General features: G+C 42.5%; 1 protein-coding gene across 1 annotated transcript in view; it reads right to left on the minus strand.

Moving 5' to 3' along the window:
• Positions 1 to 16,351, minus strand: part of LOC103357565 (protein FAM19A5-like) — an 85,098-nt gene that overhangs the window by 20,929 nt on the left and 47,818 nt on the right. Inside the window, exon 3 of the mRNA XM_008282170.1 lies at positions 14,085 to 14,212. Coding sequence (XP_008280392.1) covers positions 14,085 to 14,212 — 128 coding nt within the window. The remainder of the gene's footprint in view (positions 1 to 14,084; positions 14,213 to 16,351) is intronic.

Here is a 16,351-nt window from a genome sequence, read left to right on the forward strand (position 1 = left end):
GGTGATTGGTTTGTGGTTGTGTGCTCTGAGTTTTTCAGGCTGGGTGGGGCTGCTTGGAGGAGGACGCTCTGTGCTGGCACAGCTCGTCTCATTACGCGCTGGTTAAAACCACCATCCCAGCTGTGCTCCAGTGCCAGATGATTGTCAACTCGACCAGTGGTACATTTGGCCACTTAGCTAGTACATTAGCGTATTGCTAATGCATCTCAAGTTTGTAAGTAATTGTGTTCTCTTGTGTTTCGCCAGCGTCTCCTTCACCGGCCCAGTGCCCAGCTTCTCCAGCCCGCTACGCCAGCCCTTTTTGTGTACCCACGAAATCACGGATTTTGGATTGTCCCTTCACACGAGCACAGGCACGGGAAGAACGGCACACGAGCACCGCACGGGAAGAAAGTCACACGGGCACAGACACGAGATATCACCCACCTGCACCCCCGCGGCGACAGCGCACTTACCCCGGATCCCTTCACCTGCCTACCGGTGTCCCACACTCCCTGGTTTCCCAGAAATAAACCTGCTTCCCCTTTATCCTGATAGCTGTTCGTTTTTGGTCCCGCACACACACCTTTTGGCCACCGGCCAAAACAGACTTATCTGGCCAAGAATATGTACCCGACGAACCCCGGCACCATGAAGGAGGCTTTAAAAGCCCAGGGGATCCTTCTGGGGAAGCATGATCACCTCCTGCAAGAAGTCATGGAATCCCTTCAAGCCCTCACCCGGAATGTGCAAGGTTTCTCAGCTCGGCTCGATCAACTAACGACCCCCAGCACGGTGCGTCCTCTGATTCCCCAGTGAGTAATTCTCCGGCACCCTCTCTCTCTTCTCCTCCATTTCACAAGCCCAGGGTTCCCATTCCTGAGCCTTACGCCGGGGAACCCAGCTCCTGCAGCTGCTTTCTTTTAAATTGTAAATTAGTTTTCGATCTCGAGCCTCTCAGTTATCCCTCTGATATGGGGAGGATCGCTTTTTGCATAAATCGTACAGATTTAGATTTACAGATTTACAAGAGCAGGCGGCTCAGTGGGCAACTGCATTATGGTACAAACAGTCCACTCTATTAAACTCATATGAGGCATTCATCACTGAATTGTGCAAAGTTTTTGACAACCCCATGAAGGGGCATGAGGCTCTAGGGAGACTTTTTGACCTTAAACAGGGTTCGCAGTGAGCTGCTAATTTTTTGATCACTTTTAGGATTTTGGCTGCAGAATGTGAATGGGATGAGCTGGCTTTAATGACTTAATTTTGTCGCAATCTGTCCGAAGAACTTAAGGATGAGCTGGCTTCACGTGACACCCCTACCTCTCTCGAGTCCCTCATATCCCGAGCCATTAAAGGGGACAACCGGCTGCGTAAGAGGGAGAAGGCAGCCAAGAATCAGAGGCAGTCCCCTTTCCCAGCTGTCTCCTCCAAATCCCCGACTTCCCCATCCTGGAGCCCTGACGGAGAGCCTCCCTCCCCGGCTCCCTGGAATGAGCCCATGCAGCTGGGTCGGGCTTGCCCGTCCGTCGCAGAGCGTCAGAGGAGGATGAGTCATCACCTATGCCTTTACTGTGGAAAAGCAGGTCACTTCGCTGCCAGCTGCCTGGAACTGGCAAAAGGGAGGACTCACCAGTGAAGGAGAGCACCCTGGTGAGTCATACCTCTTCTTCCTCTTGCTCTCCACCTCGTTTTACATTGCCTGCTAGCTTTCATTTAGAATCTCGAGCTTTTCCATTACACGTTCTTGTAGACTCGGGTGCAGATGATAATTTAATTGACTTAGAATTTGCTAAACAGCTTTTAGAGTCCCCCAGGTAATCAACGCCCTAGACAGTCGACTTCTCGCTAAGGTCATGCATCGGACATGACCGTTGGACCGTATCATCTCTGGGAACCATTGTGAAAACATCCAGCTCTTTGTGACCTCCTCACCTCTGACTGCAGTTGTGTTGGGATTGCCCTGGTTGCGACAACACAATCCCTGCCTGAATTGGAAAACCACGTCTGTCTCCAGCTGGAGTGTTTTTTGCCATGCTCACTACCTACGGTCTGCTGCCCCAGAGAGGAGACAGGCAGCGCCCCTTTCCCCCCCAGACCTTTCCTCGGTACCACCAGAGTACCATGATTTGGCGCCAGTTTTTAATAAGGACCTGGCGTGGACCCTTCCCCCTCATCGCCCCTATGACTGCGCTATAAACCTCCTGCCTGGCGCACCATTGCCCTCCAGTCATCTCTACAAGATCTCCCGACCTGAGAAGAAGGCAATGGAGGATTACATTAATGAGTCATTAACTGCTGGACTGATTCGCCCCACTTCATCTCCTCTGGGGGCAGGTTTCTTTTTTGTTGAAAAAACAGATACATCTCTCCACCCATGCATTGATTACCAGGGACTTAACGAGATAACTGTGAAGGACTGCACCCCTCTTCCTCTCATTGACCCCTCTTTCGAGCCCTTATGCCATGCACAGGTGTTCACTAAATTAAACCTCCACAATGCATATCACCTCAAACGGATCCGTGAAGGGGATGAATGGAAGACCGCGTTTAACACCCCTCTTGGCCATTTCGAGTACCTAGTGATGCCATTCGGTTTAACCAGCTGTGACGGCCAGCCCCTCTGGCTGCTCACTGGTGGTGGCAGGTCATTAGGCCAAATCGCCTCACCTGTGGGTGTTTGGGAACAGGGTATTTAAGAGCAAGCTAATCATGTGTTCACTCTCTCTTGCTACTTCCAGACTGAGGCCGGAATTCAGGTTTCCTCCAGCCATGGGAACTTGAGTATCATTCCCTCTTGCATTCAACACTGCACACAACACCATCCACTCATCCATGCACTGCATACATGACTAACTCTCGACATTACATTGCACATATACGTTTGGTTTAATTTGACCTTAGTTTAACTTCTATCAGTTATTTATGATCTAATGTTTACTTAAATGATCTAACCTTTATTTACTTTCAGGTTAAAATTATTTACTAATAAATTACTTTTGATTTGTTACTTCATGTGTGGACTCCATTTTTGCCACTAACTGGCCCGGTTTGTGACACAGCGCCCCAGCAGTTTTTCAATCTCTAATGAATGACCTGTTTAGAGATATGATCAATCACTTTGTGTTCATGTATCTGGACGACATTTTAATTTTTTCTTGTAGCATGAAGGAGCACCTGCAGCATGTGAGGCTGGTTTTGAAGCACCTCCTAGAAAACAAACTATGTCAAGCCCGAAAAATGTGAGTTTCATGTTCCCTCAGTCAGTTTCTTGGGTTATATCATTGCTCAGGGTCAGCTGAAACCAGACCCAGCTAAGATCGAAGCTGTCGCCAACTGGCTTACACCTGAGACAAGACGAGAACTGCAGAGGTTTTTGGGTTTTGCTCATTTTTACCGCAGGTTCATTCGAGACTACAGCAAAGTCGTTGTCCCCCTGACTAGCCTCACGTCTACTAAGACACCATTCATGTGGAACTCTGAAGCGGAAGACTCTTTTAAAAACCTGAAGGCTCTATTCGCGAGCGCTCCCATTCTGAGACAGCCGGATCCGGCCCTCCAGTTTGTGATGGAAGCAGACGCTTCGGATACTGGAGTGGGAGCCATCCTCTCGCAGCGTGATCCCTCCTCTGGAAATCTGCACCCCTGTGCCTTTTATTCCCGCCGCCTAAACCCAGCAGAACTACGACGTTTGTAATCACAAGCTGTTAGCGGTGGTTCTAGCCCTCCAGGAGCGGAGGCATTGGCTGGAAGGATCCATCCAGCCATTTGTGATATGGACAGACCATTAAAAACCTTGCGTCTAAATCCCCGCCAAGCCCGCTGGGCCTTGTTCCTTAGCCATTTTAATTATACACTGTCTTATTGCCCTGGTTCACGTAATGTTAAACCAGAATCTCTCTTGAGAATGTTTGTTTCTCCCCAGGGCTCCCAGGAGAACCCCCAGGAGGTGGACCCCATCCTCCCAGCCTCGCCTTTTGGTGGGCGCAGCCACATGGGAAATCGAGTCTGTGGTTCGTGAGGCACAAAAGGAGGTTCCTGATCCCAGCGGAGGTCCACCCAATCGATTGTTTGTCCCTCCTTCCGCACAGTCTCAGGTTCTTCAGTGGGGACATGCATCTAAAATCACCTGCCATCCAGGAATCCACCGGACCCTCCTTTTCCTGCGCCAGCGTTTCTGGTGGTCTGACATGTCACGAGACACACGGGAATTCGTGGCAGCTTGTCCCACCTGTGCTCGAAGGAAAGCCCTTCAATGCCCACTTGCTGGTTTGTCGTCCGTGGTCCCACATTGCTTTGGATTTTCGTTTCGTTTGGGAGGGATATGGCCCGGAGGAGTGGTCGTGGATATCGCGGAGCCTCATCCTAGACCCCTCCCTCATTAGGAATTTCTATCGGGAGAACCCTCACAAGCCCGGGCGGACGCCGGGAGAAGTCCATTGGCGGGGGGGCTACTGTGATGATTGTAATGTGTTTATTGTATTTTCGTATTGCTGGCGATTGGTTTGTGGCTGTGTGCTCTGAGTTTTTCAGGCTGGGCGGGGCTGCTTGGAGGAGGACGCTCTGCGCTGGCACAGCTGCAGCTCGTCTCATTACGCGCTGGTTAAAGCCACCATCCCAGCTGTGCTCCAGTGCCAGATGATTGCCAACTCGACCAGTGGTACATTCGGCCACTGAGCTAGTACATGAGCGTATTGCTAATGCATCTCAAGTTTGTAAGTAGTAAGTAGTGTTTCACCAGCGTCTCCTTCACCGGCCCAGTGCCCAGCTTCTCCAGCCCCTTTTAGTGTACCCACGAAATCACAGATTTTCAATTGTCCCTTCACACGAGCACCGCTCGAGAAGAACAGCACACAAGCACTGCACAGGAACAACAGCACACGAGCACCACACGGGATGAACGGCACACGAGCACCGCACGGGAAGAAAGTCACACGGGCACAGACACGAGATATCACCTACCTGCACCCCTGAAGCGACAGCGCACCTACCCCGGATCCCTTCACCTGCCTCCCGGTGTCCCACACTCCCTGGTTTCCCAGAAATAAACCTGCTTCCCCTTTATCCTGATCGCTGTTCGTTTTTGGTCCCACACACACACCTTATGGCCACCGGCCAGAACATCCAGTTCTGGTTGGATATTAAAATGCATGTAGACACTGTGGCAATTTCCACATGTTGTTTAATGGCTTTTTTTTTTTTTTTCCCCCCTGTAACAAAAACGTAATCAGTTACATGATCCGTCATCGATTCTATTGCTGTGGTATTGACATAGTTAGACAGGTATCTTACTGAAGTCAGATTTTTAGTATTGTGGCACTTATTGGGTTGGGTTTTTTTCTACTATGAGTCTTGAGTCTTTCTAGACAAGAGGGACAATGTAAACTTTGACAGAAAGCGGAAAAGGCTGGTATTCTTTGTTGACGAGAAGAACAAGTTTGACGAAAAGAACTATAAAGACAGAAAACCTGCTGGCACATCAGCTGTGTGGTCCTCTTTTATTTAAATAATTACCCAATAATGTTTGTCATGGGCAGGAGGAGGTAAGACTTCTTAAAAGGATAAATCTGGACCTTATTTTCCCTTGTTTTTTGCTGTAAATGATCACCGGTGACAAAAGTGTGTGGAATTAGTCCAAAGGGGAGAACGCCATGATTGACATTTGCAAACACAGGGCATTTGCCTGCATCAATGTAAAAATGTTTTTGCCACTGACAGGCTCCGTTTGTTACTAAAAATGTTTGAGAGCAGGATTCCTACAGAGACAGACGAGTGTCAAACATGTAACAGAAGTCTTGCCCAGGGGGAAGTCTCTCTCTGAAATGTCGCAGAAGGAAGAAGACAACAGTGGTGAGAGATCCGTAAGAGGAAGAGTGAAATAACATTACAGAGTCCAAGGTCTTGATGCTTACTGGTATCTAACAGATTACTTTGACTTAGGGCAAAGGCAGGGGACGCCCTGGACAGGTCACCAGTCTATCGCAGGGCTAAACAGAGTATCACCAGTTAACCTCAACATGTTTTTGGACTTGATCCCGGGTGTCCTCACCAGGACGTGAACCAGCGACTTTCTTGCTGCGAGGCAACAGTGCTAACCACTGCTCCACCTTACAGCCCACAGAAATATCCTTGAAAGTAAATTTAGATTATCGTGCATAATGCCCTTGTTTGTGTTGGTGCTCTCTCTGTTAGGGTCCATTCAAGTCGGCTACAGTACGAATAACATCTAATTATTCTCAGTCTGTTCAGGCTGGGTCTGGCTCTGCTCGAGTCTCACGAAGACATCCAGCCATTATGTCTCAACACACTCTGAGACAACCACTTAAAGTAAAACTTGATGGGGACTCAAGTGAACAGCTTTTCATGAAAAGGGAAGAATGTACCTGAATGTCAGAGATAAGAAATATCTTGAGACACTACTCTCAACCAGTGGCAGTTGGTGAAAATTTTGGGTGGGGGGCACAGTGTGCAAATTACCTCTTTTTAAAAATCAGAAATTAGAATATGAATAGCATCAGGCACAACTATTTACAGGAACGCAAATTGTCTACCTTTGGAGGATGTTCTAATCATAATCTATTTTGACATTATCAAGACTTACCAGAACTAAATTTCAAAACCATTCATCAAACTTTCATCCATATTTACAGGATCTGTACAAACTCAAAACACACAACATAAATAATGAAAAAAACACGATTCAGGGCTCCACACTAACTTTTTCACCGGTAGCACCAGTGCAACCCACTTTCTCATTTTGTTGCACCTCCCACCAGGTCAAAGGCAAAACTTATGACTTGTTGAACATTTTCCTATTGATAGACACTACGATTTACTGATGCTTCCTAAACACCCCATATAGCAGGCTGCAGTAGCTGCTGTTTGGTGGCTGTGGTGTGTCTCAGATAGGTGTGTGACCAAAAATGACTTTAAAAATAATAAACTAGGATGTTCTCATGTCAGATTTCTCTGCAGTTAAACCGAGTTACATATGTTCTACACACGGTCTTTTCTCCGAGCAGTCTTTTCTCCACTGGCAGCATGGCCAATGCATTAAGCCATCATGACAGTAGCTGTCACCTGGTATAAGAGGGGAAAGGCCGTGTGATGGCATCAGTCGTAAGAACGTCAAAGGACAGTTCTGATATCCAATCATAGAAGACAAAAGCAAATAAAAACAACATAAATTTTATTTTTTTTTTTAATGAACTACTTTTTGTCTTGTCATTAGTAGTGAGGCGGCGCCCCTGCGCCCTGCATTAACCAGCCGCCACTGCTCTCAGCAGACACTGAACACTTGGTGTTGTGGTTCACAAACATTTAGGAAAAGCAGCATAAATTTCGCACTCAGAATTGATGCACAGTAAATTCTGCACAAAGGTTTGCAATAGGTGCTTAGCATATATGTGGTTTATGAATCATGCAGTTTGTAGTGAAGAGCATTCCTTTACTTTCTTGTCACTTCAGCTATAGTGCATTGAGCACTCTCACCTACCACATTTGAATGTATATATATATATATATATATATATATGTGTGTGTGTGTGTATGTGTGTATACACACACACACACACACACAGAAAGAAAGACTTATTTTCTTGGCTGCTTTTTTATTTTTTGTAGTGTTCAAATAGCTCAGTTCTGCAAATTCAGGGTCAGCTGAGCCAAAAGAGTAGAGCTTATAAAGGGAGCCAAATGAAAAAAAAGGGAGAGAGACTGAATCTTTGTACATGTGTGATTGCACAAGTCCAGAAGTGTTGAAGCACCATTTCTCTGTTTGTCTTTTACCTCTGGAGGCTGAGAGGTAAAGCTCCAACAATCTGACTGAATTTTATGATGGCGAGCAACTGCTTGCACAGCTGTCTGGTTTTAAAAAGACAAGCTCCCAATGGAGGAAAAGCTCTTTGACTGGACAGAAAGAGGCAGGTTTTTAACCATTCTGACATGTGAAATTCAGTGGTGCTTTGACAGAGCTTATTTTTCAGAGAGGGGACTGACTCGTCTCAAACCAGAACCAGGACACAGCAAAGAATCTATCTATCTATCTATCTATCTATCTATCTATCTATCTATCTATCTATCTATCTATCTATAGAGAGAGATACATATATATATTTTTTTTTTACCAGATATCACTTAAAATGCAAATAACTTGTAGTAACCAAATAACCAAGCTGTAGTGGACACAGACACAAATAGTCAAATAGTGAGGAGACCTTTGTCAATTGAATACATGGAACCAGCATGTATCTAATTTTTCTATCACATTTTTATTTTAGGTTTGACTGGCATACAGTTTAAATCCAATGTTTTGCTTTGCTGTTCTTGTACTCTTTCTATGGTTTATGAGCACTGTTAACAAACTGTTCATCTCGATGCATACTTTAAAAGTAATGCAGATTAATCAGCATTTCCTTGTAATGTGTTGAATGTTATTTGCATATTTGCACCACATTTGGATGAAAACCTAGCTATAGTCCAACAGGTCAAAACCCAAACTCAAGCACATTCTTACAGAACAAAAAAAAGGACCAACAAAACGTAGGAATCAGAGAGCAGGATTCACTTCCAGACTCCCCTCTGTTGTTACATTTTGGCAACAAACGTACTTCGGTTAAATATTGATAAAGACTGTGGTATTAAATAAGTAAGGGATAATGCCCGACGAGGTGTCCATTATCAGAAAATAATGGACGACGCGGAGGCGTGAACCGTCCGACGCGAAGCGGAGGACGGTTGCTTCCGCGAAGCTTCCGCGAAGCCCCGCGACCCTACTGAGGATTAAGCGGTGTATAGATAATGGATGGATAGATGTTCAACGTTAACAATGACGTAAGTAGAGTGACTGGATGATTAGAGACATGACAAATAAATATGCTTTCTCATATTCCAAATCACTTAATTCCAAGTATGACTAAAACGGAAATAGACACAGAGTAGACTACAACTCTAAATAACTTTGGAGTGTTGAATGAAAAGTCTATACAGAGGTTTAGAGAAATATTTAAACAAGTTTGAAAACTCTGTGTGCTGCTAACGACAACGTGAAACAGCTGAAAGGCTTGAAAAGCTTGACCTTGAGTCAAAATTATTTTGAGATCAAAGACAAAGATTTTCACTAAACTAAAAAGAAAACAAAAGAAAAAGAATTTGGGTAATCATCAACTGACACAAAAACAAAAACAGAAGCTGGAAATCCACCTGAAATGACGCTGTCCAAATTTTTTAATAGGCAACAAACTGGGCAGCAGATAATCAGCTTAACATAGCACAATAGAGACTTGAAAGGAGAAGATGAAGGGTTGTGGTTTAAAAACGAGCAAATCTTGAATGTGGTTTGATTGATGATATCTGCTGCTTGAAGAGGATTTTGAAACAAATTCTGGTAATCAACAGCTGTAAGAGTGATAGACAGGAGCGAGGACTGTTGTGTAGCAATTACACACACACACACACACACACACACACACACACACACACACACACACACACACAAATGCAGGCTGTGATTTTAATTAGGACCAGCAACACCTTTGTTAGAAGCTGTGTTGTTCAGCTGATGTTAAAATTAGGCGTGTGATTAAAATGAAACACAAAGGCAGGAAAGAAAAGAAAAAAACAACGTACCTGTCCAGAACATTTTCAGCAGAGGTTTGCCATCATTATTATTGTTTCTGACTCTACCTGCAGAAACATTGTTGTCTTACTTCAATTACCTTTTTCAAATTTTAGGTTGTGTAAAAGGTATGTGCTTCCCTCACAATTGACTTTAAAACAAAGCAAATAATTAAAAAACAAATGCAAAAGCAGATTGTAGGATATGGACAGACACAGATGCCAAAAGGATTCAAGAGACTTCATTCGAACTTTCTAGCTCACAGTCACATGTCATAAAAGACAGAACTATCCTGCAGGTCACAGGGTCATGTAAATCAGCTTTGCAGGCTCGGGGAAGCCGAAGCCAGGACAAGCAGAGCCCACTTAGGAATTCCTTTATCACACCAATCAGAGCTGCAAAGGATCGTAACACAAAGAAGCTTTTGGGGAAAGACAAGAAAAACATTCAGCCACGCGGACCTTAACAGATGGCCGGGTGTAATGTATTGCTCCGTGCTTGACATATTGCTCCACTGACCCCTCATTTCCTGTGGCATGCAACAACTGAACTTAACAACTGAACTTATGAACAGTGAAGATACAGTACCAGAGGATGTGCCTTATTATCTTACTTAAGTTTAACTGTTATTAAATGTGGAAGTATAACGTCCTGATAAATACTCCAAAACATAAGCGTAATTGTATTAGCCCTTCTTTAGTTTATCAGCTTGTTATATAATCCTATATCCTAACACTGTATTATTTCTGTATCCATAATAGATAACAAGCTCATGTAAGACACCCCGTGAAGAACTGGATGTGACACATTTTCATTTCCAACAAGTTGAACTGCAAGTACATAGTTCTATAGTAACATTGTTACTTTCAGAGCAGAACAGAACTCCTGACCATCTCATGACCACGTCATGACCCCCCCCGCGACATATTAGTGTCATATCCAACAGCCCACCGGGAGGGGAGCCCTCTGTGATTGGTCGGTTATTTTACTATTAAAAAGCCTCTTCACCCGAAAAACAGTGGCATTCTCTAACTGCAGTTGAACTGCTCAGTTTGGTCTTCCATGTTCTCAGCTTCGACTGCCACACCCTGATCTTCCCGCTCTGGAGCTGAAGGCCTCGTCTCTTCATCAGGCATCAGATGTCGCTGCATCCACATCCAAATCCAAGGACGCTGCAAGTATTGACCTTCATCTCTAAACGGGTGTTTCATGATTACAATTGGCCTTTCGACCAATATTCCAAATTTCGCATTTATCTGCTGCTTTGGGTGAAAAGACTTTTAAGTCTCCAAGCCATCACTCTGTTCCACATTAGGTTTTTCACACTCATATTCTCAACCAGCATTTTCATCATTGTTTGTATTTTATATTTTTGTTGTTGTTATTTGTTTGCTTGTTTTAGTTAGTAATAAATGTTGTGTGTGTGTATACAGTTGTTTCCTGTGTTTTCTATAGCTTACATCCAGTCACTTTACGTATCTGATCTTTAGTTACCTAAGCTCTAAGTTAATTCCCTTACTTTTTAAAACACGCTTGACTGATCACCAAGAGTAAACAATTTATTAGAATTATTATGCTGACTCTGAGATTATATCGCTGGACGAATAATTTAAAGGTTGGTTTTAATCATTTTAATTAATGCAATCACTTACTTTGGTGTGGAAATAAGTATATCTTATTTTCTATCCTACACAGATAAATATATAAACACAATAAATAAGTACATGAAACAACATACGTAAATTTGAACAATGTAAGTACAATAAAATAAATGAAAAACATTACAAAAATAGGCTGCAGGGTGGCGCAGTTGGTAGCACTGTTGCCTTGCAGCAAGAAGGTTGCCGGTTCGCGTCCCGGTGGGGGCACCGGAATCTTTCTGCGTGGAGTTTGCATGTTCTCCCCGTGCAGCGTGGGTTCTCTCCGGGTTCTCCAGCTTCCTCCCACAAGTCCAAAAACATGTTGAGGTTAACTGGTGATTCTAAATTGTCCGTAGGTGTGAATGTGAGTGTGCTTGGTTGTCTGTCTCTAAGTGTGGCCCTGTGATAGACTGGCGACCTGTCCAGGGTGTCCCCTGCCTTCGCCCTGAGTCAGCTGGGATAGACTCCAGCCCCCCCGCAACCCTCATGAGGATTAAGCGGTGTATAGAAAATGGATTGGCATTACAAATAGACAAAAATTTAAAAAGAAAGATTAAATGGAAATTAGCAAAAATATATCTTTTAAAAAATTCTATAAATATATATTAAATATATATACATATTAAATTGTACATGACATTGCACTCTAAATTTAATTCAATCTTTTACTTCACAGCAAACATGAATAAAAATAAATAAATAGGAAAAAAATTCCCCAAGTCCTTGATTTGCTGCAAAAATTTATCACACTATATGGTCATCAAAGGAGAAAAATTAATTCAAGTTTTGACATCAAATTATAACATTAATTGAATTACTTTCACTAGAAATCTGCAAAGAAAGTCATTTTAAGTCCACCTTAAACCAACAGTTAGGTGCCCATATACATGTGTGGACAAAATTGTTGGTGGCCTTTCGTTAAAGAACGAAAAATCCACAGTGATCATGAAATAACTTGAAACTGACAAAAGTAAAACAAAAAAAAAGTACTGAAAATTAACTAATGAAAATCAGAAATTTCTTTTGATTGCTGTTCAACAGAATCATTTTTAAAAATAAAGTAATGAAATTGGAAGAAGAAGAAGAACATAATTTGACCATAAGGACATGTTAAACTAAGGTGTGTCCTCTAATTAGCATCACAGGTGTTTTCAAACTTGTAATCAGTCAGTCAGCCTATTAAAGGGTGATATTAACAGCATTAGCAATTACCAAATCCTTTTTTATGTTTCTATGATAGTTAATGCATTAGTATTAATGTATATATAGTATACTTCTCAGAGAAGCCCAGTGAGCCACTCAAAATGGAGATTTAAAAGGTAAATTCAGTTTGAAATTCATCATTCCTATTAAAAATGGTAAAACATGAAGAGCTGAGTATGCATTGAAACATTTCATGAAGCTGTATGGTCTACATATGTTTATATATACAGGGCTTAACAAATTAGACAGGCGGTCTAATAAATTCACATCAGTGTCAGATCGCACCATTCGTCGCTGTTTGAGCCAAAGTGGACTTAATGGAAGATGACTGAGGAGGACACACTGTTGAAAGCAAATCATAAAAAAGAGAGACTGGAATTTGCCAAAATGCATATTGATAAGCCACAAAACTTCTGGGAGAATGTCCTTTGGATAGATGAGACAAAACTGGAACTTTTTGGCAAGGCACATCAGCTCTATGTTCACAGAAGCAAAAATGAAGCATATCAAGAAAAGAACACTGTCCCTACTGTGAAACACGGAGGAGGCTCTGTTATGTTCTGGGGCTGCTTTGCTGCATCTGGCACAGGGTGTCTTTGATCTGTGCAGGGTACACTGAAATCTCAAGACTATCAGGGTATTATAGAGAGAAATGTGCTGCCCAGTGTCAGAAAGCTTGATCTCAGTCACAGGTCATGGGTCTTGCAACAGGATAATGACCCAAAACACACAGATAAAAACACCCAAGAATGGCTAAGAGGAAAACACTGGACTATTCTGAAGTGGCCTTCCATGAGCCCTGATCTAAATCCTATTGAACATCTGTGGAAGGAGCTGAAACATGCCGTCTGGAGAAGGCACCCTTCAAAACTGAGACAACTGGAGCAGTCTGCTCATGAGGAGTGGACCAAAAATACTTTCTGAGAGGTGCACAAGTCTCACTGACAGTTACAGAAATCGTTTGATTGCAGTGATTGCCTCAAAAGGTTAGGTTAAGTTAAGGGTACTATCATTTTTGTCCAGGTCAGTTTCATTAGATTTTTTAAAATGATTCTGTTGAACTACAATCAGAACAATGTCTGATATTCATTAGTTCATTTTCAATACATTTTTATTTATTATTACATTTGTCAGTTTCAAGTTATTTCAATGATCATTGTGATTTTGTTTTTCTTCAACAAAAGTATACAAACAATTTTGTCTACATGTGTAAATGCATTAATGTACCCTTTCTACTGTTCATAGTGAAATTAGAATAGATTCTTTCTTGATGTATTTTCGGTGGAAGTGATGATGGTTCCAAACAAAAATGCACTGCAAAGTTTAGATGGTTAGTTCTGATTATTTAAACCAATTGAAAGTCCTATAAAGGTACAAAATTCCTTTGTTTTGTTTCCACTGTCCATTTTACATGGGATTATTTGTAACCATGGTAACATCATGCATGTCACCACTTGATTGTCGAAATTTTCCCCCAAAACCAAACTGAAAAGCAGCGAATACAGAAACGTGTTCAGCTTGTGTCACACTATTTGTATTTTATCATCTCTCAAATGAAAAGTGAGATGCAGCAGCAACAACTATCCTGCCGTCAGGTTACGACACACAATGTGTGTGTGTGTCAGTGGAGGTTGTGTTCTCACCGTGGTGGTCTTGACACGGCCTCCTGGTTGTGTGCAGGTCCAGCCTGACTGGTTGACCAGGAGATTGCAACCTTCATCATCCAAACATGGAGACATCTCACACCACTGCCGAGTCCTGACGATACGGACTGAGGAAGAGAACAAGAGACATTAGATTCATCTTCATTTTGATGTTTTATGTTGTTCATGTTCATTCCTTGATGTCCCACAGGTGAATGACCCAGGTCCCTCTGAGTGTCCTCAGACTTCCACTTCACCATAAATAAATGGATATACTGTCTTTAATGTTTCTGCTTTTAGACTGTAAACAATATAGGAACAATAAGCATAATCTCAGTGCAGACAAATGACTTTAGTTAAATCTCCTCTGTGCAGTGGGAGACGGTCTTCTGTTTTTATATACTGGCAAAAGAGTGGCCACGCATTGCTGTACACCAACATGTATGACTAACTACTACCATGTAACATTTCGATCACTGAGATAAAAAAAATTAACAATGTTGGGGTACTTGGACTTGACGTAAGTGTTTCCATTTTCTACTACTTTACACTTCGACTCCACTACAATTCAAAGGTAAACTTTTTCACTCCACTACATTCATTTGATAACTTTGCTTACTTGTTACTTTGCATATTCAGAATAATAATGCAAAATACAATCAACAAATAAATGTAGCAGATTATTGTACAAAGGTCCGGCAGTGATGCTTTATTACATTCAGACACAACTTTACTGATTCCCAGTGGAACATTTACAAACTACTCAGCAATAAATGAAGCAAATGAAAGCTTCAGCTTCATATTCATCAGCTGCAACATGAAAGTGACAAATTCATTACTGCATCAACATTTATAGTCTGATTGTATACTATACATTATTCTGAAGATTTTCTTTTGGGTTCTGTAAGTGTATGTTGGTGCTAATACATTTTTACTTGTGCTGTAAAAATGTGTGTGAAAGCAGGACTTTTATTTGAAACAGAGTATTTCTCCAATGTGTTATAGTTACTGTTACTTAACAAATCTGAGTTTCTTCTAATTAATATCATAACACTGACACTCACTGACATTTAGAATCACCGACTGACCTCAGCATGTCTTAGGACTGTGGAGAACAGGGAGAACACACATAGGCACAGGGAGAACATACAAACTTCACACAGAAAGATCCCAGGCTGGGAAGCTAAGCGACAGTGCTAGCCACTGCATCAACGTACCACCTTCCTCATCTCCACCATCATGACTATACATATCTGAAGCCCTTGTCTTTAACAATCTTCATGGTATAATTTCTTTAGCCCTCCACTGATTTCTGACTCTTCCTTCAGTCTTATAAATACCTTTCTTCACAATTTGACATTAATAATAATACCCAGAGCACAGCTTTGCGAAGATGCATTTTAATATGCTACAAAACACTGCACAACCTTTTCTATTTCTAAAAACAAAATTATACCATATACAAGGGGCTGCAAAGTGGCTCGGTGGTTAGCACCGTTGCCTCGCAGCTAGAAGGTCGTCAGTTTGCATTCCAGTTGGGACACCTGGGATTTTTCTGTGTGGAGTTTGCATGTTCTGCGGGTGCAGCATGGGTTCTCTCCAGGTTCTCCGACTTCCTCCCACACAGTCCAAAAATATGTTGAGGTTGAGGTGATTCTAAATTGTCCGTAGGTGTGAATGTGAGTGTGCTTGGTTGTCTGTCTCTAAGTGTAGCCCTGCGGTAGACTGGCGACCTGTCCAGGGGGTTCCCTGCCTTAGCCCTGAGTCAGCTCCAGCCCCCCAGGACACGAGTGAGGATTAAGAGGTGTATAGATGATGGATGGATGGACTACTGCAATTAAGACAGTTACAACTGAGTGTTTACACGACTACTTTATTTTCTTTATTTATTATTTAAACATTTACTTTATCATTAAAATTTACATACTCTGCCATCTCTAACGTCATACATTTAAAATTGTATTTTTAAAATTACGACATTATTCTTTTAACATTTTAAAGTGTGAAGTGTGACATTTTGATGAATAAAATTACTATTTGCCTCAAAAAGTTTTTTCTGATCAGTCTATCCATCCATCATTTATACACCGCTTAATCCTCACTAGGGTCGCGGGGGGGAGGAGCCTACCCAGCTGACTTAGGGCGAAGGCAGGGGACACCCTGGACAGGTCGCCAGTCTATCACAGGGCTACACTTAGAGAAAGACAACCAAGCACACTCACATTCACACCTACGGACAATTTAGAATCACCAATTAACCTCAACAT

Source organism: Stegastes partitus, unplaced genomic scaffold (assembly GCF_000690725.1).
Source record: "Stegastes partitus isolate 25-593 unplaced genomic scaffold, Stegastes_partitus-1.0.2 Scaffold262, whole genome shotgun sequence".
NCBI lineage: Eukaryota > Metazoa > Chordata > Actinopteri > Pomacentridae > Stegastes > Stegastes partitus.